Consider the following 24,163-nt stretch of genomic DNA (forward strand, 5'->3'; position numbering starts at 1 on the left):
ACCTGCCAGGGAGGAGGCAGCGTATCGGGGGGCAGAAGGTCAAGGTGTCTCTCCTGGACGTCCCAGAAATTTGAAGCTAAATACAACTAACAATCCTGATAGCAACGCACAAGCAGCTCTAAATCTCAGAGAGCCTCAGCTGTCAACTCGCCCTCATTATGCTCCGAATGCTGGAAATGAGAGTCTGTCAGAGGGGGCAAACCCAGGCAGGAACAGAGAGGGCCTGCTGTACGCATGTGAGGACTGTGGTATGTGTTTTAAGGATGCCCCCTCCAGGAACAGACATCAGTCCCAGGTACACTACTCCTCTGACGGGGGACAGGAAGAGGGAGCCCGCAGGAAAGAGCTGAGCACCAATGACAGAGACCGGGACAACAGTGGACAGTAAACCACAGAAAAAGACTAAAATCACTAAATTAATACCAACGGTAATACGTTGCATTAATATCTCTTTTACGAGTGCTCAAAGATAAGACACAAACACAAGAGTAATACGTGTTGAAAGTATGTTTGGATACATCCATTTGGAGTACTGCACAACTTTTAGAGACGTGTTAAAATTAAAGGGATACTTCACCCAAAATATGTTTTTTTAAAGAGGCGTTGTCTTGACTGCTATAAAGAAAAAAAAACATTTTCAATGCTGCATCATTTCTTTATGACTTCAGAATGCAGAAAGAGCCAGACGTGTTTGTTTTGCTTTAAGCTAATGGAAACTGGTGGCTAACAAGAACTGAAGCAATGCACTACCTGGACAATGCACTTCACAGTTTGTCACCCAACATTTTTGGGCAGTTCTGCTGTTGTTAGCTGCCTTTAGCGTCAAGTTAAATATACGTGGCTGGCTCTTGCAGAATTCTGCATCTCTTCATTTTAATGAAGAGAAAAAGTTTCACCTATTTGTGTGTACATGAAAGACAAAAAAACACTTAGGGGAATTACTTTAATTTCAATTTTATAACTTTTAACGCTTCAGAGGGTTTCAGTGATAAATTTTGTACTTTTTGTAGCACCTAAAATGAAGAAAAATTGATCTAATCATCGGTCACCTTCTCAGTACAGTCGGTGTATTGTGCCTTATTCAGCCGTGACAGATATTCCTCTTGTAACAGAGAGCAAATCTATTACAAATAATGTCTCGCCACAAACTTAAAAAACAGCATTTGGGGTTTTTTTGTGTGTCCATTTGTTACGTTTTCAGAGATAATGGAATCATCACATCCTCTTGACTATACTATTTAAAGATATTTTGTAAAAAGTACTATTTTACGTCTGAATATTTTATGTTTTTGTTTGAAAGTGATTTGTGTGCACAACAGCAATCTGACGTCACTTCAGTATATAGAATTAATTTAAGATCTTTCCCTCTTAAAAATCAAAGAGAAACCAAAGGATTCTGAAAGGCATGTGAAAGGTAGTTTGATTTTAATTCCTTACATGTTTTTCACAGGGTTCATACACATTTTTTTTTTTTTTACCAATTTCCATGAGGAAAATATTCATGACCACGTATTCTGTTTACAATTAAAAAATCTACAAAAATCCATACCCAACTTTACCAATATATTCGTCTGGTGCCTGGTTTGATACAACATAAAATAAATCTATTGACTCTTCACTGAACCACATCTACTTTCATCTTCAGGTAACTGCGAAGCAAATTTCCTTTTTTTTTTTTCCAGCTTTATGACTTCTCAAAAGCTTTTTTGCGGTTTGGAAATTGCCATTTTCACATTCCATGACTTCTCCAGGTTTTCCATGACTGTATGAACCCTGTATTTATTTGTGCAATTACAGATGTCAGACATGTAAGAAAAAAGGCAACACACTAGATTCCCTGTCGTATCGGCTTTTGGGACGGTTCAGTGAAAAGTAGCCTGTATTCTGGACTTGGTTGAGGTAATCTGTGTCCTGCTGAAGGACAGCGTAGTGGGTTGGACCACAGGGGCTCAAGTCCATGTGAAGGAGCGCCCTCCATCCTTGTTAGACCACCACCTTGCCTGTTGTGCCTTTTCTGTGTGATGTAATCTTCAAGCATTTTAAATTTCTTTGTTTAGACTGTGTGAGTATCAGCAGACACATTGTTAGAAGCTCATGAGAGCCACCTAGTGGTTATACTGTACATCACAGTAACTATATCAGTGTACCCTTTGTAGTGCTTTTCTTCTCTTTCAGTGAAACATGTTGAAATGATAAATTGTAAATGAAATGTTTTCATAGCGTGACAACATATGCAACTCCATTAGTCTGTTAAAAGACCCAAGCATACATTGTTAGTTGTGTTTTCTCAAAGTGCAGCTTGTGATTGAGCAACATTTTATCAATAAACAATATCTCAGTATTTATGTCGCTGGACCTGCAGTTTCTTTGTGCAACACATAACTACAATACACTTCCTAGAATGAGATATTTGTGCTTCTCCTCTCTCTGCCCACTGCGCTCAGGAGGTTGTGCCCTCAAACATGCAGCTAAAGGGACTCCTCTGCTTGTGGTACAACAGTGTCTGAAGATTCAGTCCAAACGTTCGTGCACTCTGGACAACACAGTCCAGTCCCAGAGGTCCTCTGAGCCCAGCGTACCATTCAGCTCAAGTCTTTCTCTGTGCCACGTTCACAAAGGCTCCTGATAAGTGTGCCTCCGCAGTAAAGAGTCACATGACTTGGGCTCAGCGTAGACCACGCTGACCGGTCGCGGCCCGTTCGCATGGAGGGCGGGAGTGCAGTAGCCGTTCGAGAGCACCCTGTGTGAGGGGCAGTCATACTGGGCATGGCTGGATGTCCTGGTAGCAGCGGTGGATGCTGGTGAAGCAGCGCTGTGTGTGTTGCTGTGAATGACCCCTGTAGAAGTTGGCAGGATGGACTCCTGCTCACCGAATGGGGTGGCGTATTCGGGCTCCGGGGGGAGTGGCTCAGCGTACTCAGGCAAGTGGCCAGGAGTGTCATAATGGTTGAAGGTGAAGGGGACGGTGTAGGCCTCCTCTGAGGACGGTCGGAACGTAGACCCGACCTTCTGTCCAACAGTTGGCTCAGCATAGTCTGGAGAAACATAAGCATGCTATAATCACTTCCTGTCCAATATTCATTTTACATGTGATACTGTCATGTCTGTGGGCACTGTTGCCAGGCAACTAGCAGAAAAATTACTTGTCCCAGCCAGGAAATAGTCCAACATATGAACCTTAAAAAACATTGCAAACTTCTGCTCATCCACCCAATAACAGTTTCACCTGGGGCTAATATTTAGCCTCTTCATTAGCTGCCTGTCCTTAAAAAATGTCTCCCTTGTCACAAAGATGGAGTGTGTGTGTGTGTGTGTGTGTGTGTGTGTGTGTGTGTGTGTGTGTGTGTGTGTGTGTGTGTGCAGACCCCTCTCTACACCCCAGCAGGAAAGGCAGTGGTGCGGGAGGCCTGGAGCTACTCAGTCAGCCTCAGACCCAGAGATATTTTAATAACACAGGCTTAAGAGAGATTGTCTTAGCATTGACCTTCTATCCTGTTTATCACTGAACCTCTCAGTGAAGGGTCCCCTCTCTGGGGGAGGGGATGGGGGAGGCAGGGAAGGGACTGGTAGGAGGGGGGCTGAGCAGCCTTTATCAAGCTCCAATTAAAGGGTCTCTTTCAGAGAGGCTCTGTAGACCAAAGAAAGGAATGTTTATACTGCAACGGGATGATGGGCAGAGCCAGAGGAAAGAATGGACGGCCCATGGAGAGAGCTGTTTGTTCCTCCAACTGACCAGCGAGGCCTGAGGCGGCTTAGAGCAGGAACCGTGAGAGCTCACAACTTATGAGGACCAGTAAAATCTGAACAGCCTATAAAAAAAGATTATAGACAGACTCAAGTGCAGGAGCGGTCGCAGGGACTTTCCCATTTCTCCACACTTGGCTGAGAGCTCTCGGGTGCAACACACTTCAGCGCCGTGTTGCCATGTTGAACATACCTTTGCATCATGTTCAAGTGCGCAAGCTTGCAGGGACGTTTACAACAATAGAGACATAGCTGAGAACCTTTCATGATGCCTCAGACCGAAGCTCCGTTACTGATGCTGTTCTAGACGGCATTCATGCTGGATATGTTTGGTATTCTGCTGCTCTTCTACTTCCTTACTCCACATCAGATAAGATTAATTATCACTGTGCATTTCTGCATCTCTAGATTTACGCAAAGTATACATGTCACTCCGTGTGCACACGTCAATCACAACCACTGCATGTGCATTGCTTGCATTACTGCAGGAAGAATGAGATTAGATAATAAACTATCCCTCTACAACACTGAGGGTCTTTGACTTGGCCCAATACCACTCAGTCTCAATTAAGTGTAAATCAAACACACTGCACTTGCCTGACTGGAGAAGTCACATTGGAGAACTCATACTACGCAGGTGAATGTGCATGCTGATGTGGTTCCGTACAGTATGTCTACGATCTCTCACCATTAAGAGGGGGGCTCGGTAGTGCGTCGTGGATGTTTCGCTCCAGAGGGTAGGAGATCAGATCTGACTGCGGGCAGGGGAGACTCTTAGCCTGGAAATTCTGGCAGCCTACTAGACAGTAAACACAGTTAGACGCTTTAAAACAAGATGGGAAATGACTGAAATGACACCAATCACCATCTTACCTGTTGGTAAGGAGTACTTCATTTGAGAATCTTTTTGCCTGTCAGAAAAAAAGGAGAATGAATACAGGCCCTTGAAGTATTAGCAGTAAGGTAAAGCTTAATTTATTTATTTTTTAAGTGTGCTATGGTTACAGGACGGACAGCATGTTAGTCACCAAAACCACATCAGTGCCAATCACGCACAAGAAATAATCAAAATTCAGAAAAATGAACACTGGTACCTTCGCTTCCACCAGACTCCAGCTAACAAACAACTTCCACACATGATCAGGCCCAGGACCACGCCCACAGCCACGATGACTGGCTGACTGGAGCCTGCAGGAGGATTAGAAGGTGGTTTGAGGTAGTAAACAGGAGGACACGTGTGAGGAGGGAATGCCGTTTACTGCAGTGGACACATCAGAAGTCAGTCTTGGACATGTTACATTTAGTTCCTGTGTTCACATGTAAAACTAGAAGAATACAAGTGCATACTCAATCTGGTCTCCACTAAAACCGGGCTGTCTGTGGACAGGGGTGGGGGGCTAGTGCCCGGAGTAGCTCTGGGGGGTGGAGACTCTGATGAGTAGTAAAACAGGACAGGAAAGACATGAATTACACTCATGTAAGCAGAGTGAAATTACTCTGGAGATAGAGCAGGAGTACTCACCTTCAGCCGGGCGGGACCTTTGGATGACCTTGGCAACAGGACAACCAAGGATTTGGACTTGAGCCCAAGCTCGGCCACGCCAGGTCTTTGGCTGGAGCCGAATAAAGCGAGCCACCACAGGAGGAAACAAGCTGTTGAGCACCCTGAGGTGACCGTCAGTATAAGCCTGGAACACCTGGGAACCAGAATGAACATGACACACGTTCACATCCACGATTCCAAACAGCATCGGCTCGGCCAGCGAGGAATACAGCACAGCACCAACCTTTTGGTCTTTGCTGAGAGCATCTTTGTACAGCTTCCAAGTCCTCCTGTCCTTGCTGAAAAGAACGTAGGATTCTATGTAGAACTCGTTTGATCCTATTGTAATAACTCCTGAAAAAGCAAAGCACCAGGTTTTTGCAGTTCAACAATTAAGAGGCAATAAAAGCACACAATGACGTAAACAGGAAATCAAAGCCAAACATGAACGTAGCTTAATTGAAGTACCTCCATAGACTGTATAAGACAAGTGGACGCAGCCATTAGTTTGTGGACTCATCATGTTTAGCACCACAAGTTTTTGCAAATGTTGGTGAGGAAGTCAGCAGGCTCAAGGTGAGACCTGCTTTCTTGTTTCTTTGACTCTAAATGGACACATAGTTTAATAAATAAACCTCACACTGTGCTGGAGAACACTCTAAGCTAGAATGAGACCATCAGTTCATTAGAAAAGCTGAGGTGGTAAATCAAGGAAGAATTGTGAATTTCCTTGTCGTAAAAAGAAAAACAAATATTCCCATTCATTAACTAAGCGCTTACCATCTGTTACTGTTGAGTCTGACCAAATCCTTCACACCGGAGACTAATGCAGTTCATGAAAATACGCTCTATCCAGTTTAGGAGCTCTGAAATGTCAAATCAATATTTTAGCTACAAGAATTTCTACGGTTAGTGATTATCTACCAGCATTCCTCTCATCTTGTTTGCTGTAAAGTTGTTTACATATGCTTCTTAAGTGTCTGTTATGGTGCCGGTGAGGTGCAATTGGTTGATTCTGTGTAACTGAATAGTGATTGAAGAGGTTTTTTTTAATGCTAGTGCACACTCAGGCAGGGTTTGGAGTAGAGAGACTGGGTCAACACAGCGAGTATTGAGTTTAGTCCAGCCAGCTAAAGCAAAGAAAGCCCAGCTCTGATTATCCCAGTTCATAATATGGTAGTATCACAGTTCAGGCTTCGGGAAGGTCATTGTGGTTCTTTTATAAAGTCTACAGGTGCATGAACACATTTAAAACCCGAGACTCCGGACCCACCTGTGATCGTGCTTCTATCACTCAGCTCTAGTTCCACCCAGGGTTCCGGATCATCACTGTCTGCTGCCCAGTTTAAAAACCCATGCCTGAAATCCATTTTTCTAGAGGACGGTGATATTCGGTGATCTTGACTGTTTTTCTCCCAGAAAGACGAGGCATTTAAAACAGAAACAGCCATGATTTTGTTGCATTCTGTTAAAGAAGGAGAGAAAATGGATGGAGGAGTTTATCATCCAACAAATTCTTAACATTTTTTGGAGGAAAAATAACATTTCTGAACTGTACAGGAATGTGAGTGACGGCTCTACCTTGGGTGAAGAGCAGCTTCTTCTCAGATAATGACCCCCTGTCAAAAGAGGTGAATAGGTCAGTTCTTTTACATTGAATCAATTACAATGAGATAAAAAAAAAACAGGTGATTTTGAGAAATGTCTCTTTTTAAAGTGACAATTCAACCAAAAAAATGCACTTTGCCTTTCAAGTACTCACTAATGGAAGTCTTCAGCTCTCCAAGATGTTTCTTCACCACTGCATCACTTCTTTGTGACTCCAGAATACAAAAAGAGCCAGCCACGTGTATTTAGCTCGGTGCTAACAGCGCCCAACAGCTACTTGACCTTTCCTCCTTTTCCATCCATATGTAAGTCATCAACCAACACTTGCTAGCATACGGTGCAGCGCTACAGTGAAGAGCCCGGCTGCGTTTGTTTTGGGTTTTTTTTTAGCTCAAATCAATGTGTTTGTGCACACGGCTGGATAACGGTATAAAATTATTGCGGACAATGAACCTGAGAGTTTCTAAACGGATGTTTTTGGGCAGTTTTCTGTTGCTAGTTGGACCTAATGAAGCAGCGTTAGGAAAAAGCTAAAAACACATGGCCTGCTCTTTCTGCATTCTGGAGTCACAAAGAAGTGATGAAACAACATTTGGTGAGCTCAAGAGACCTGCTACTCAGTACTTGCATCAGCAGCAACCCACATTTTAGACAGGACTCCGTTGGCAAAGGTAGACTCATAGAGGGTAAGACTTTTCTCTCGAGTCACGGTGACACGACCTCCCACTCTGTCAGACGCAGCTCCAGCATGCACTGCAGACTTGCACAGGACTGAGGTCTGTGAGGACAAATGGGACACTTTCAATCAGTAGTTTAATTACTAACTGTTGCTGCCTATGTCTCTAATCTTAAGTACATCTGGTCAGCATGACCAAGTGTACTTACATCTCTGTAACCCAGTTCAGAGCTCCCCCAAACATCACCCGTGGCATCCTTGCACCCGGCGGGGCAGTAAACACTGAAACCAGCACACAGACATGTGAGAGAGTCTTACTGAGATTGTTTACCGTTGGGAAAAAATGTAGAAGTCAACCACTAACCTCAGCTGTGGCGAGCTGAAGTGGGACCCACGTTGTAAACAAGAGATGAGATCTGTAACAAGACAAACAATGCAGATGCAAAAACATGAAAACAATTAAAGAATTGTGAGTAAAACAGACTAGTGTCGGACCTAGCATCAGTGGGATCTCGGGGTTACATAATCAGTAACACACACACGCTGATTCTGTGTGAGACAGTCCAGCAGAGCAGGCGTGCTATATTAGGGGATGAGCAGCCGTCACTGTTGATGTGACTAAGCTCTTTGTTACACCAGTACAGCCAGTCTGTGATCAGTCAACAGACGGGGGTTTGTGTGGGCTCTGACCCGGGCTACGCTCCAGACATCGCCACATTTCATACACAACCCAGTAAAAAACAGGAAACTGTGATACATAAAGTCCAGATGACCTCATCCAGACCTCATGTTTATTTATATGATCCACAGGAGGAACCGTGATCTTGATATCTATCTGTGGTTGACTGTGTCCAGAAATATCTGTGGTACAAGCAGAAAGCAAGCTAGAATAGCCCCCATGTTGACTCCATGCATAGGTGATGGGGGGGGGCTGATAAAGGGGTGACACAAAGAATCCAGCCCCTCCAGTCGCCAGCCCTGAAGCCTAAGGCCTCACTCCTTTCAGCTTCAGAGCAAACACGCCGGAGTGTAGATAGTGATGGAGGAGGAATGCCAATCAGTATAAAAACACACACACACACACACACACACACACACACACACACGGAACTACACACATATGCCATTATACTAGTTTGAACTATTTCCAGCTACAAAAACAACAGTCGCTAATATGCAATGTTCACATTTTAAATCAGCGTTGGTGCGACTGCGGCGGGGGATGGCCTACAAAGTAAACATATATGTTATCATTTATGTAATCATTTGATATTTTCCTAATCAGTGTGAACTTTTAATTCAATACCGACACAAAGAAAAGGGACAAAGACAACCTGTTGGTCAAAGTTTAATGGTTTAACTTGTTGCTGTTCTTTAGATATTTGTGAGCATGTCCAGGGTTAACTTAAAGTGAAGTTACTTTTCTTAGGATCTACGGTTGACATGTACAGCAGCAGCTGGATGAGGTCATTTGACTGGACTCCTGAGCTACCACCCCTGACAGCTGCTTCCACTCAGACTTTCCTCTGATTCACCTTTAACATCAAATACCAACCAGCAAGCGTCGTCCCAATACAAACAGCAACTGAAATTCAAAGAGTAAAAAAATAAATAAAAGACGACCCACTTGACTTTAAATAAAATGAGAAACTCATTAAGCTTTGACAGCATAAAGTTTGCCTCCTCCTCTGTCCAAAAATGTGTTGTTGGTTTTTTCCACCATATTTTATCCCCTATCATGACTCATCGCTGGTGTGCTCACCTTTCCACTTCCAGGTTAAACGTTTGAGTGTAACCTACAGAACACGCGTAGTACTGAGTGCGCGCGCGAGTGAATATGCATGTGTGTGCGTCAATGTGAAAGATATTTCTTGTGCAACATGTATGGATATCGGAACTGGGTTAGACCTGTATTGACGTCGACTGTAATTTCAGTACACAAATTGTCATAAACCAGTTACAAACAGGTGAGAAGCGTTACTTAAATGAGTTTGATTTGTGTGTTTTTTTTCCAATTTTTAATCTACATGCTGTTATCTTTTATTTTCCTTTCCCCCTTTTATTATTGATTCTTATTTTCTATTGTTGTGTTGGGGATGGAGGAGAGGTTGGCTTGCGGTAAGAAAATTTGGGGGGGAGGGGGGGACATGGCCTGTGCACCCAACAATCGTTATTCCTTTCCAACAAATACGAATTTTGTGGTATCTAAGAAAAAAAACGAGCGGTGAATGTCAGTGGTACCTGGATACTGGTCTGTGGCGTAGGACAGTAGAAACCCTCGTCCCGAGCGGTGAGGACCCGACATGAAGGTGACTGTCACTTCATTGCTTGTAAGTGTCAAATTCTTCTGTGATGCATTCAGCCTCCCACACACTGGACCTGTGAACACACACACACACATACACACACACACACATACACACACACACACATACATACACACATACACACACACACACACACACACATCCGATAGGAGAACTTATTAAGGATCCTTTCGCACCATTACTGCTTTTGTGTTCAATTCTGAGCAGGTTTGTATTGTAGAGAATCGAGCGGCGTCCACGGCCACATCTGCTTGTAAGAACATCTACAGATCAAATTAAACTGATGAAACATGTTCTGTGGAATCCAGTAATAAACACAATAGGGCCAATCCAATGAAACAGACAACCCTCCTTCTGGTGTGTAGACAAACTTTCATGCCCTCAAGACTGAATACACCTGGTTGGAAGACATTCACGTGTGTGTATTGCGAAATGTTCCTCCAATACAAACGTCTAAATGGATCAGCATGCCGTGTGTGTGTGTGTGTGTGTGTGTGTGTGTGTGTGTGTGTGTGTGTGTGTGTGTGTGTGTGTGTGTGTGTTCTACGATCACAGCTGGGGAACGTCGGTAATGACACGGCACCGAAGACGCCAATCAGCAGGTATTTCAGCAGTTGAAATGAGAAGCACACAGAGAACTCACCCAGGCTGGCTTCTCCGTTCTTATCTGTGATTAAGAGAGAGCCGTTGCTGCAGCCTGAACTCTTTTCAACGTCGAAATCGCCAAACAGGAGCCTCAGTGTTCGCCCTTCTGGCACACGAAGCCTCCACTTACACCAGGTGTTGCTGGGGTAGGTGCCTGGATAGTTGGGAGAGGCCAAGGTGCCCGAATCTGTGCCCAGTCGAGTATGTCCACAGCCATCGCCTGAAAGAGTAGAGGGACGGCTTGGAAAGGCTGATGGTTGCATTTCACCTCCAAATCAACAGTGATGAGTTATCAGCTGAGCAGAAACCTCTAGAGGTTCTATCATCTAATGTCCTGCGTATTATTTGGTGTATTAGTTATGTATTTGGCAAATATTTGAGTCTTTGTTAACACTTCCTGTTCAGGACAGATGAGTAATAAACATCTGAGCATGAACAGCAAACTCCAGCATGTTTATACTCTTCTGGTCATGACAGGGAGACGATGCATCTGGTGCTGCTGAGGTACACACACACACACACACACACACACACACACACGCACGCACACACACACACACACACACACACACACACGCACGCACACACACACACACATACACACCATTTGCCGGATATAAGATGATATAAGATATGAGATTGATAATTAAGAAAGACAATGAATCAAACTTCTGTTAATGTGATTTCGGAATGTTTGCTTTTGCGTACGATTTCCGCTCATGTTGATTCATGACATCGTCTGACTTGTGGTTAAACTGGAATGGAAAAGACAAATATTTAGATCCTGTATCCAGCATGACTGTTGGCGGCAGAAAAATAAATGAGCCATTTTCCATGGCGGTCACACAAAGATAAGTGCTGTGGGGGCAGCGGATCAAAACCCACTCCTAAAATGTCAAATGAGGTGATCCAAGAATGGTCAAAACATTAAAGAAAAGACACCAGTTATCATCCGAGCTTCCCGTCTGCTTGTCTTCCATATAAGGGTGCTGAAGATTTGTTGAGGGGAAACTGGAAGATGACCTTGTGCTCTCCCTGTGTCCATCAAACCCGCCACCCCTCCCCTGCTTCCCAGCAAGTCTTTGGCTGTTAAAGCCCCTCCTCAAGTCCCCTAAGGATTTCCTGGAAATGCCACAGTGACACACTGTAACCGGGGGCAACAGAGCATGGATCTGTCACTTTCCGGTGGAAGGCCACTGAGGCAGCAACACTCGGGCAGCTCTGGGTGGTCGCTCATCTTCCCCTTCTCACTGAATCTCTTCACCAGTCTGTCTCTCCTTTCATACAGAATACGGGAGGCAAATATTAGAAAAGTGGAGCTGGACGGCAGGACTGCGGCTCAAGCACCACCTCAGCAACATGTTTTCCACTCGATGTTCCTCTAGCAGGTCCTCACAGGTCCACACTAGCAGACAGGATGTTCACCTGTGCTACCTGTCACTGCAGTCTGGCGTGTCAATCACGCCTTTACCAAACTATTTCCCCCCCACACTGGCCTCATCACGGCTCCGTTCATACTTCCCAACTTGTGCGCAGTGATTCAGAAATAAATAATAGAGCTTAATCATCTTCCGATGTGAGGAAACCAAATCCTCAGAGACAGAAAAAAACCCCACCAGATTAATGGGAGGGTTGAGTGTTACCGTCAGAGTCTGGAGGGCCATTAGTTGTTGTTCCATGTGTGTGCGTGTGTGTGTGTGTGTGTGCGCGCGCGCGCGCGTGTGGGAGTGTGTTTGGTCTGTGATTCATACTACATATGGACTGTGTTGAGGAAACCTGTGGGAAAGGTAAACCGATCGCTGCACCGATGGTAAACTCAAATAAGGAGAGAGTATGTCAAGAATGCTACCGTGTCTCCACATGACCAGACTGCTACTAAAATTTAAAGTTCACTGTCTCACTTACACACGCAGACGAATTGAAGTTTCATAGCAATAAAGTGTTGAAAACGATATCATTTTTGGATCCACACTGCACAGCCAGCCTGCTGGGACATAAATTCAATATGATGCTCGCCACAGAAAGTTAATATCATAGCAAAGCACTGTGACACACTGGAGGGGTTTGAGGCGGACCGACTGTCCGCCAGAGAAAAACATGAAGCAACAATAAACTAAGATTAAATATTAATTTGATTTCGGGAGGTTGGTGTCAACAGGTGGGTTTAAAAACATTCGCAAATTAAGTCATAAAGTTTCCGTCTCATCAAGAACGTCAACAAACCGGGTTTATCTTACCCTCTTGGCCGCGGACCCCTCCGGAAAACACGTTAAAACAAATCCAGAAACCGATAAAAAGTGATTTTACAGCATCCCCGATGTTTTCGTACTTTGAGAGCATGATTTCTAGAGCTCAGGGTTGGGAAGTGAAGCGCAAGCCGCCGAGACGGCTCGAGGTTGCGGTCTCTCTGCAAGAAAGTTGGAGTCAGAACTGCATGTTTACGATTGGCCGCGGGGCGCAGCTTCGGCTTCTTATTGGCTCACCAGTGCTGTCAATCAAGACATCACAAGCGCTCCATTCACGTATAGGGGAGGGCTGATTTGGAGGTGTGTGCTGATCTGGGACCAGCTGCTAGCATTCACGTTAATGGTTTACCTTTGTTTACAGACATGGTAACACTGAACCCGGATCTCCATAGCAGAGGATCAAGGACACGTGATACCTTTATGACGTATCTGTTACTTATTAGATTGAGAGCTTTGTTTGACTTCCAAGAGTCAGAAATATAACATTGAAAAATAACAATTTTGACTCAAATTTTCAAAAAAAAATCTATAACAAAAGATGTTAAAATGTTAAAATCTTAACCTCAACTTCTCAAATGTATAAACTCAGAATTCCACTAAAAAGAATATTTTACTATGATTACTGACTTCATTCTGTTAATTGAATGTCTGGAAATTCATAGTTTATTCTCAAAATTCACAGTTTTAAATTCAAATTCGTTTTTTAAAAATTGTTTTCGTATTTGTGGCCTTCGTCCTCATCCATAGGTTCTCTGGTATAGATATATTTAACAGAGTATTTGATATATTCGTGTGTGTGTGTGTGTGTGTGTGTGTGTGTGTGTGTGTGTGTGTGTGTGTGTGTGTGTTTTAAGAGGGGCACTAAATATATGCCACTGGAAACAATGACGACAAATATCAGAACACACAATATCATTAATTGCATGATGAAACAATACATGAAAGGACATGTGATGAAACCAAGATGGAGGTCGTGACATTAAAAACAATTTTTTGTTGTTGTCTCCTTTTTCTTTGGCGGTGCAAACCTGTGCGTGAATGCTGAAGCCTGCCAGCTCGGAGGCGCTCAGACCGAGCCGTGCACTCGCACATAAGAGCAATTTGACCGATTTACACACCATCGCGTGCGAACTCACCGCTTCTCGTGACAGCGGGACAGATGCTTCTCAGGCAAATGCTGCCTTCAGAGCAGCCAGCGTGGACGCGGCACGGCGCATGCTCTTGTGCCTCTCGGACAAGCGGAGGATGAATCGTCCGCTGCTGCAAAACGGTAAGAAAAACTCTAAACAATGTCGATTCCAAGTCGCAGCTGGTGTGTTTGGGATGTTGTGGTTTAGATCAGGTGTGTGTGTGTGTGTGTGTGTGTGTGTGTGTGTGTGTGTGTGTGTGTGTGTGCGCTCTCCGTGGAGCGCGCGCCGGGGTGTGCGTGCTGCCGCTCCACGAGACGTCAGTTTGAGTGGGTGAGGGAGTGCGAGAGAAGCACGCAACTGTAGGAGTTCCATCAAGGGCGACCTGCTTGTGGTGATCCACGTTAGTCTCCTTGCATTAAAGTGTATTTTTTTTATACCATCTCAGACTGGAGATGTTATAGTTTGTTGTCAGTCATTTTAGTGCAGCGTATGCTTGTTTGAGACTGACAGTTTGTTCGTGTGTGTGTGTGTGTGTGTGTGTGTGTGTGTGTGTGTGTGTGTGTGTGTGTGTGTGTGTGTAAAGAATCCTATTCAATGAATGCATCAACCGTTTGTCGTTATTTTGCGGCTCTTACGTGTCAGAATCTTAGATCTAGTCAGTAACTTCATAGAACAGTATACTGTATAAACATGACCCCTCGTCTGAACTATTTGCTATCAAAATGATCACAGGAGAGATATTTAATGCTTTTTGTGATGTCAAGAGCCAAACGTAAAGATTTTGCACCACACAGCAGTGATACAATCAGGTTTTCTAATGTTCTTGTAAATCGGCAGTTTCACCTGTTGAATCCCATGTGACTGCACTAGCACCGCGGCTTCTTTTGGGTTCTACACCCCAGGATTTAGTTCAGAGGTCAGGCCCATCGCCTATACATTGATGTGTGAGTTTTCTCTCAGCGATATGGAAAACAAGGCCGGCTCATGTGAGGATTATACCATTTTAAGCTCAGTATGGATTCATTGCATGCCACTGTTTGGGGAGTGGGATGGGGGTGGGGGGCTTTCTTTGACCTGTGTGTGCATCAAATGGCATCACTACATGCATGTGTGTGTTATGTGGATGTTAACATGCGTGGCTGGTCCTGTGTGCGTGCAGCTCTGTGAGGAGGGGGTGCTGAGGTCATTGTGTCTTCAGGGGAAGCTCATAATGGAGAAGGAGGAGGAGGGGGAGTCCAGTGGCAACAACCACAAGACGCAAGTCATCCTGCACCTGCAGCCCATTCACAGGTAATATGGAGGTTGTCACGAATGGACATCACATGCTTTTAATTTGCTTTGAGACAAAATACCACAGCCTAGCAATGACGTGGAACATTTTAACCTTGCTTTGACCTCCTATTAGCTGTTATTTTTGTCATATTTACATGAGAACATGAAATCACAGCGACAATGGTTAGAAATGCAACAATAATTAGCATATTCACAGTTAAACTGAGATCAGTATTATTCTTGTACATGTGTGAATCTGTCACCCTCTGCAGGGGAAATTGTGACATAGCAGACACAGGCACCACAGTCTTGGCCATCGAGGCTCATCATGGTAAGGAAAATAAACCATTTACTCTCTCTTTGTTTATGACTTTCTACCCGATGACTTCGAATCCCTCTCACTACACTCAAGGCTGCATTGAAAAAAAAAGATGAACACTGATATGAGCATCCTGGGGTGTGATGATGGACTGATGATGATGCAGTATGTGTCACAGCGTTATTCCTGCAGGGCTCCTATGAAGGATGTACATGGAGCAGTCACACTTTCTCTCCTGCCAAACTGCGGTTCATAAATTAGAGCAGGTGAGGATGTGCCATGTTTTTCACCCTCCCATCTCTTAGATGACAGTAAAGCAGAGGGAGAGGGGGTCGAGTACGGCTACCCCATCACCTGCGGAGAAAGCCGGGCCGTCTTGCTGTTTAAAAAGTTTGTGTGCCCCGGAATCAACGTTAGATGTGTCAAAGTAAGAAAACGTCTCACCGGGGTCAAAATAATTTCATTTTGCCTCGCTCCTCTGATATATTTTCAGGAGATTTTAAAAAACGAGCCATGTTGCCTTCTTTCTTACAGTTCAATGACCAGCTTATCAGTCCAAAGCAGTTTGTGCACCTGGCAGGCAAAGCCACCCTGAAGGACTGGAAAAGAGCCATCAGACTGGGAGGAGTCATGCTCAGGTAGACTCAGACTGATGAGAATCAGGAAAAGAATTTTACAAAGAAACACTTAAAAATTCTCTATATTTGTGTGTCTACCAAATGATTAACTAGATGTATGCCACAAAACTTGTATAATGTTTTTAAAGCCCATTAAATCTTCCTCTGAAAAAGAGTAAAAGTAGCTGAGTGACTCGGGTGTCTGTCGGCTGTGTGTGTCCCTCCACTAGCTAATAAATCTCTCCCAAAATAACATTTAACAAAGACTGATACGTTCTAATATTGTATGGAGAAACGAAGTAACGAGCGTTACGTTATTTAGGTCGTCCGTCTGTAGGTAATGCAGTGTCTCAGGAAACATCTTGACGGTGTTCCTTCAAATTTGGCTCAAATGTTCACTAGTGTGAGGTGAAACAACTTGGATTGTCAAAGGTCAAAGGTCAAAATCAATCTGACCTCTCATTCACGTGATACCTCAGGAACAATTTGATAGGATGTCTTTGGGACATGGGAATGAACACAAGCGTTTTGGAGGTCAAAGGTCAAGATCAAGGTCACTGTGACGTGCACACATTGAGCAGGCGTACAACTGCAATTTGATATTTCTACTCAGAGGATGTTATCCTACCTTGAAGAAGAACATTCTGGGAACCTCAAAAACTCACTGAAACCATGACAAGAACATTGACACGGTGATATTCCCAGCATGTTTTGAGGATAAAAACAACAACAACATGAGCACTAATACATTCTTACTCTCTATCTGCGTTACCTTCTGCCGTAGTGGGCTAAAACTCAAGTGACTCCAGTTACAGCATATTTCACTTATATAATTTGCACTGGAGCTGCATTCCTGAAGCCGTCGGTAAGAAGGATTATTATGGCAGCAGGATCAAATAACATGTGAACGAGCTGCTGAGTGATACCTTTCTTCATGTTTGCACTTGTTCTTGCTGTTACTGTGAGTCAAATTCACCAACTCAGTATCTGCTTTTGTCACCTTAATTCCTCTGAAGGCCCACACACGTGCGCACACACACACACACACACACGCACAAACGCACACACACATCATTGTACTTATATCTTTGTGAGGACTTTCATTGATGTAACACATTCCCTAGCCCCTCACCCTAAACCTAACCATCTCAACTGACTGCCTGACCCTAAACCTAACCACAACCTGATTCTAACCTTGACCCTAAAACCAAGTCTTGACTTTCAAACGGCCCTTTGAAGATGTGAGGACTGGCTAAAATGTCCTCACTTTCCAAAAATGTCCTCTCTCTGTTGGTTAAATACGTTTTCTAGTCCTCAATATGTAGCAAGTACAAGAAAACACACACACACAACACACACTCACACACACGCAGATGCTCTGTTAAAAAAAATTTTTTTTGCATTCCCATTTAACCTTCTTCTCTTCATGCAGAAAGATGATGGACTCGGGCCAGATTGATTTCTACCAGCATGACACCGTGTGCAGCAACACCTGCCGCAGCACTAAATTTGATATGCTGATCAACAGCACGCAGCTTCCTCTAGGGACCTCGGTGCAGCCGAGCCCACCGTGTCTGGCTCTTGACCCTCTTGGAGGACAGGCGCCTCCCCTGACAGGTAGATTTAGTTAGCATTTACGTTTTGTTGCTGGCCCCTGCAACATACGCTTGAGTTTCTGCTGTACCACTGCGACAGCGCAGACACAAAAGTATAGACGCGTAGATAGAAAAGATCTGCTTTACTTAAACATTTGGAGGGTGTTTTTTCCTATGGTGCATGCTGGAGAAACTTTAAAAATAAAACAGATAAGGCTTGGCTTGTTCTCCCTTTTCACTATATGACAGGCTAAGCCTGTATTTGTCTGATTTATTTATTCTCATTTCAGGAGAGGTTGTGCATGATGCAGCAGAAGTAGAGGAGCCCTTAGAGGATAAGTTTAGCGCAACAGCAGAGTGCAGCCCGGCTCCTGCTGGGCCTGCAAACCCCACAACAGCCAACGGACATGCTGCAAAAAGGAGGAGGACTGACGCACCTGGTAAATAGAGAAAAAGATCTACATCACAAGTGTGGATCAGATTCGGGAGAGAAGGCAGAGAAAAGGGCTTTTATTTAAATCTCTGGCGCTAATGATTAGTGACTGATGTTTCTGTGGGAAAAGTCTCATCGGCATTCAGGGAAATGTGCTGGTTGTAAATTCAAAGATGTTCATTTAGATATCATAACCTCTGAGCAAAAGTTGAATGAGTTTGTACCAAGTCTATAAAATAATGAGTAAAACCAGGATCAGTTAATTATTGAAAAAAAACCCAAACCCACTCAAACAGGTTCTGGCTGTCATATACGATGTTCTTTCTCGGTCCTTATGTCCCCGGACTATTTATAGAACCTAGAGTTTGTTTGCTCTGAAGTGTTCTCCAAACATCATCCCGAATGTTCTCCGAAAGTTTAGCCGGAGAAATATTTCATCAACATAACTGACACTGACAGAGTGACAATCATGTAGCCTGGAGCCACGCCCCCTAACATGGCTAACAACAACAGGAAAACTGTGAAATCGTCTGTCCTTCAGTGTCACTGCTGTTTGACACCTTTCGTACTGAGCCAGTGAACCTGTGGGATGTTCTGCCGCTATTGTCGACAAGCCTTGAAAAGTTGCTGATCAGTCAGGCAGAGTTCTGTCCTTTCACATTACCGTCTTAGGCGTCTGACATTTCCAAGTGAGTTTCTTTCTAGCAAAGACAAGCTTTTATTGAAGGATTTTTTTTTTTTTTAAGATGTGTCTGCACAATGGTGAGTAAAAAAGGCTTATGAATTTCCTTTGTTAAAATGTCTCACTGCACTAACGCTCAGGAAACACAACCGACCAATTATTATGACACAGTGTTCCTGGGGGAATGAACCCATTTCTCTTACACTTTGATCTTGAAAGCAATACCTCACCTTTCACTTTCGTCCACCTGGTTCGGTGCGTCCACGAACCAGCGTGCATGAGCACAAGTGAGCTGGTTCAACCGAGCGCTCCAGCTGGTCACGCTCAGTGCTACGTGACCGACCGAACCAGAAGTGTCACAGTTTGTTTGTTTTCGGCTCAAACCAAAGTGTTTGTGGATTACTGAGCATTCAGCTGGATTAAGAAAACGGGGATTATACCAGATGATGCACTTGAGAGTTTGTAAACAGACATTTTTGGGGAGCTTTATTGTAGTTAGCCATCAGTTACGATTAGCTTAAAGCTACACGTGCATGGCTGGCTCTTTCAGAGACACAAAGAAGTAATGGAGGGGAAAAATAGCTTTGTCATTCAAGACACTTATTTGTGAGTACTTGAAAGGCTAAAACGTGTTTTTGGGGAAGTATCACTTTTAGCTAACATATGACTGGATGCATTTCTTAAGAACCTCTGACATTTCATCACTCCCATGCATTTATATTTAGCTCACTTTTGTACAGATCCCAAGTCATTTTCAGTTACTTTCCAATCTTAGTCCAAATCTTTCCTAACCCATTTTTCTCCTCATTCTTCTCTCATATCTTTCTCCGAGCGTTGCACCTCTCCCATCTCCTCTAGCTTACATCCTTCATCCATTGTTTCTCCAACCCTGACAACCCCTCCTGTGGTTCCTTCTACCTTTTATTACTTTTTTTCTTTCTGTCCTCTCCCCGTCTTCAAATCTCATTCCCAGACATGTCCCCACTTCCCCTGTACTTCTCATGTCTTATGATTTTGTTTTGTCTTCTCTGCTCATCGTGTCCCTTGTGCACAGAAGGATGCAAGAACTCTCATATACACAAATCACCTCTAGGATCTTGCTTCCTTCTCCTCTTGTCATTTTTAACTCCCCTCATAAAATGGAAAGACAAACATACTCAGAGCTCACCACATATCATGACAACATCCCGCCTCATCTGCTGTGTCTAGATGGAACTCTGAGTCTGTGGAGGGGTGTGGCTGACGCTGGATTGATGGGGGAGGTCCTGTCCAGTCTTCAGTTGGAGTTCTTAGCGGCTCTCAAAGGAGTTGAGCTCCGCAGCGAGAAGGCCAGCCTGAGGGAGACAGGTGAGGTAAACCCCTGAGCTTGGAAATGTTAATTGTTTTAGTAAAATGTAGGTCAAATTAAAAAAAAAAAACGTAAATCAGATTTCAATGCAGGCTCTGCAAGCTAAATCTGTTTTCTGAGGAATTCCATAACGTTTTTATGTAAAAGGGATTTTTACTCTTGCACAAGTTGTTGAGGAAACAGTTTTAAGATTAAAGTATTAAGTATTCAAGTCCTGTTCTGTTGCTGTGTGTTGATTATTTTGTTTTGCCAGATGCCATCATACTGAATTCCCTGTGTGAGATGTTTGGACTCTTAGACTCCGTGAAGCAAACTCTGGACCAGAGACGCAGTCAGAGTGATGACAGCAAAGTCCCTGATGGAGTTTATGGTGAGGAAGCTGTAGAATCCAAAATACTGAACACCAAGTGATAGAGCGCTGGTTCGAATGTGGAAGTTAGCATTGCCGTGGGTTCCCTCCATCAAAAGCCAGTGGAATTTTTATATCAAAATTTGGATTGTTGCAGAAAATCAGCCCTGTGGCAAACAGAATTTTAGTAGATATGGACATTTCTTTTTAGCAAGATCATTTTCACAAATTAATAAATCAAATAAAAACACAGATTTTTTTTTTTTTTTTTAGATTCCTAACTTTGTACGTAAACACTTTTGTGAGGCATTCCTTCGCTTGAAAACCTGTCAGAGCACCGAGAGTGAAAGTTTTCTGTGTGGATCCTTTCACTGATATTGTCAGACACTGCAAATTACAGTTTGAAACCTGTCAGTATTGAGAGTAAACGCTTTTAGTGGACACTCTTTGAAATGGACAATTTCCTAGTATCATTACATTGCAGCCATTTTGTAGCTTTTGATCCCTGTCAGTCATTTCAACCCAAACATGTGAGAAAAAAGAGCTCCATAGCGTTTAACTTTTCGTCTTTTTTTCCCTGTAGAGTTAGAAGACATCTTGGAGGAGAGGAGGAAGCAGGTTTGTGTGAAAAACACCGCCTACAAACCCCAGAAACACCTTCGACCTCAACGTCCCAACCCGTCAAACAGCCAAACCCAGAACTTGCTGTCACCCATCATCAGCAACTCCGTGATCTCGCCTCTCTCTGTCATGGGTTTATCTGCGGCCCCTTACTCTCAGCTTGCTGTAAACCCTCAGCACGCCAGCAGCCACTTCTCTGCCTCTAGCGGTCAGCTTCACCGCGCTGGAAAGGGAGAAGAAAAGAAACACAAGCTGTGCGAGACGGGGAAACACGAGAAGCTTCACAGGCGGGGACAAGAAATGACGAAGAAAGAGGAAACCTCAGAGATGCACCAAGATGTCGGACAACAAGATCCTCTGCTTGTAAGTGAGGATATAGAGGATATAGAGAGCTTGCATGACATTGAGAAGGTGGTTTTTGAAAGAAAGGCATCAAAGAAACATAAAACTTAGTGAGAGGCTGCTGGAGGACTGAGTCAGGGATACTGACAGTGGTATTACAGGGTGTAAATAATATATTTTTAGGACACATTTTTATAATATTCATTCAGAACACTCAATTATTGCTTTTTTATTACCGTAACATGAACAGCGAGACAAGCTACATGTCACAGTAATTAATTTAGGTCTTTACAAATTTCAAGTTAACTTCAGAATCGTGTTTTATTCTACTGTAGATCTTTGGTAATAACGTTTCCCCTTGTGCAAAAGTAGCTGTAAAATTTGTGGAAAAAAAAATACTCTCAAATACTTTTATATTTCAGTTTTTCATTATTTGTAATTTAAAATATTTTTATGTGAGTTGCAATACATGATGTGTTGAACTATATCGTTTTAGATTTAAATATAAATATCTCACTCAGGCTTAAATCCTTGTTGTAAGGCCTAAGATCTATGCACCCACTTTTGGACGATGAAAACCAAGTAATTATTGTGATGTTTGAAATGTGCTGTTGTTTTAAACATGTTATTCTTTATTAACGTGCTGCAAATACATCAGCTTGTGAATTGAACCCCCTTCCTTCCTTCCTTCCTGCCTTCCTTCCTTCCTTCCTTCCTTCCTTCCTTTAACGTATAGAAAAACTACGGTGAAAAATATGTCCTGCACAACAAAATGTTATAAGAGTTGCACTTGAAATAAATTCCTTTATGTTTCAAGTTTTTACATTGTAAGCTTTTGTAGATTCATACTTTTTTTTTTTTTTACATTATTAAACACTCATGACTCTCAGGCCTTAGTTAAAGCTGCGAGTAGCAATGACTGTTGTGATTGAAGACATCTAGAGCAGGAAGGAGGAAAAACCTGATTATGATGCATGAAGGAGCAGGCTAACATGATGAAAATATCACTTCCTGTTTCCGATAGGCGGCACCAAAAAACATACATACATTATATATAAAGTTGCTATTCGTCACGTGAGGACCTCACAGTGTAGATTTGATGTAAATCGAACCAGGCTTACTTCCCGTACTTCCTAGGCTGTGTCCAAAACCATTCATTACTCAGTGCATAATGACTGAATGTACAGTGACAGTCATACCTAATATGTTTGGCTCAAACTGCTCAAATGACTTGACATTGGGTCTTTAGGTTGGGATTCATTAAATATGAGACATTTAGAAAATATCTGACTGTGGAAAACAGGCAAAACACCAAAATAGGCCATCTCACACCATTAAACGAAACTGTTAAGGCGCTTTCAACTGAATTTTAGATGGAACTGGTTGACCTACAAGCAATACATTAAAAAACTGAACAGGTAGCGTTATGACTAATCTGCCCCCAACTTTGAGGGACTCTTCTTCCTTGGCTGACGCTACACCACTCCACTATGTTTGGCAAAAATCAGCCTCATTGTTTGCGCCTAACTGTGCTGACATACAGACAAATGCCACTGAAGCCATGTCTTCCTTGGCTGAGGTAATTCCTTTTTTCATTCCTCCTAAATTCCACAAGCAGAACAATCAACTGCATCTGGTAATTTCTCACTGTTGTTTAGTGAATACCTCACAGACTGCAAGGGGTGCAGCACTTCTGGCGTATCTCCAGTGCTTCTCGGGCCAGGATTTAAAACTAAACAAAGCTAAAGAAGCTGCTGAAGCACACCGATCACCTTAAAATAGATTTTCACCTCAACAAAAAACAATTTGAATGATGATCCATGCGCTCCAATTTCACCTCTTAGCTCACCTTTGCAAGTGAACCAGAATCCATGTCAACGTAAAGGTACAGTATGTCGGTTGGAGCTGACAGAGATACTAATGTTTTATATGTGTCCAGCATTCCGGTGCGGCTGTCATCGTTCCTCCTGACTCCTGTCCTCTCTTGGATTATTTTACAACATCTTGTGAAGTTCACTTCAAATTAAGCCATCAAGCACTTGAGCAGGTTCAGTCCCAAACACTCTCCAGTTGGATAACAGGTCATAAAATAGCTGCAGGGCATCCAGCAGGTGTAATTACAGGTATGGGCCTGACATGCTTCTTTGGGTAACTTAAGTGTTCTGAAGAACATTCCATCACTCATCTGTCATCGGACGCTAACAACATTGCAGAGTGAAATGTGCACTGGTGTTAGAAGCCTTATAAGTGTCTGTTGTCACCATTTTAATTGAATCCCCAGCTTTAATGTCCACACACAACAACAAAATGAATAATGAGAAGCCTTCATAATGGCATCTTGATCCAATTGGGAAGTGGGAACATGTGCCGGCGCAGCTATGCTTTAACACCAGCCTGCCTCGTGCAGAGAAGAGTGTGCAGCGTCAGCGCTTGTACAAGATGATTTATTTCAAAAGGGGACGCCATTGAATGCTGTAATCAGACACATGGGGACGCGCTGCAGCTTGGTGTTACCAAATTCATCATTATATGAAAACTCTAATGATTTCCACATGTGGTATAGGACTGTGGACTGTAGTTGTACCTGTCAGAAGTCCTTCCATGCAGCTGTGACACCTCACCTGTGTGTCATCTTGCTGGAGAATCACTGACATCCTCTCAGTGAT

At 43.4% G+C, this 24,163-nt stretch overlaps 3 protein-coding genes across 7 annotated transcripts in view; 2 read left to right on the top strand and 1 right to left on the bottom strand.

Annotated features, from left to right (window-relative positions):
• LOC147253547 (uncharacterized) overlaps positions 1-2,333 on the top strand; it is a 4,041-nt gene extending 1,708 nt beyond the window's left edge. For both annotated transcript variants that reach the window (XM_086218777.1, XM_086218778.1), the window contains exon 3: positions 1-2,333. This exon is cut by the window's left edge. In XM_086218777.1, coding sequence (XP_086074903.1) covers positions 1-388 — 388 coding nt within the window. In that variant the 3' untranslated portion in view covers positions 389-2,333.
• On the bottom strand, positions 958-20,053 carry LOC147253548 (discoidin, CUB and LCCL domain-containing protein 1). 4 transcript variants are annotated; one of them, XM_086218776.1, is made up of 15 exons: positions 12,781-12,973; positions 10,542-10,763; positions 9,813-9,950; positions 7,936-7,987; positions 7,781-7,853; positions 7,540-7,673; positions 6,869-6,906; positions 6,561-6,752; positions 5,500-5,641; positions 5,263-5,441; positions 5,092-5,175; positions 4,839-4,932; positions 4,618-4,655; positions 4,433-4,543; positions 958-3,035 (listed from the first exon to the last, which is right to left on the bottom strand). In XM_086218776.1, exons 1-15 carry the CDS (start codon positions 12,881-12,883, stop codon positions 2,611-2,613), a joined length of 2,025 nt encoding a protein of 674 aa, XP_086074902.1. In that variant the 5' UTR covers positions 12,884-12,973; the 3' UTR covers positions 958-2,610. The 4 variants fall into 4 exon arrangements, with proteins under 4 accessions (XP_086074902.1, XP_086074901.1, XP_086074899.1 ...); XM_086218775.1 differs by lacking the exon at positions 12,781-12,973 and adding an exon at positions 20,006-20,053 and having other exon boundaries at positions 960-3,035; positions 5,267-5,441; positions 5,532-5,641; XM_086218773.1 differs by having other exon boundaries at positions 960-3,035; positions 5,267-5,441; positions 5,532-5,641; positions 12,781-12,967.
• LOC147253549 (glucocorticoid modulatory element-binding protein 1-like) lies at positions 14,017-22,205 on the top strand. Its single transcript, XM_086218779.1, has 10 exons — positions 14,017-14,059; positions 15,118-15,209; positions 15,464-15,522; positions 15,816-15,937; positions 16,045-16,148; positions 17,560-17,744; positions 18,013-18,162; positions 20,047-20,184; positions 20,439-20,555; positions 21,118-22,205. Exons 2-10 carry the CDS (start codon positions 15,130-15,132, stop codon positions 21,606-21,608), a joined length of 1,446 nt encoding a protein of 481 aa, XP_086074905.1. The 5' UTR covers positions 14,017-14,059; positions 15,118-15,129; the 3' UTR covers positions 21,609-22,205.
• Positions 22,206-24,163: the final 1,958 nt, after the last annotated feature.

The sequence above is a fragment of the Aulostomus chinensis genome, chromosome 11 (assembly GCF_037954235.1).
Source record: "Aulostomus chinensis isolate RoL2024-O1b breed Wild chromosome 11, RoL_Achi_v1.0, whole genome shotgun sequence".
Lineage (NCBI taxonomy): Eukaryota > Metazoa > Chordata > Actinopteri > Syngnathiformes > Aulostomidae > Aulostomus > Aulostomus chinensis.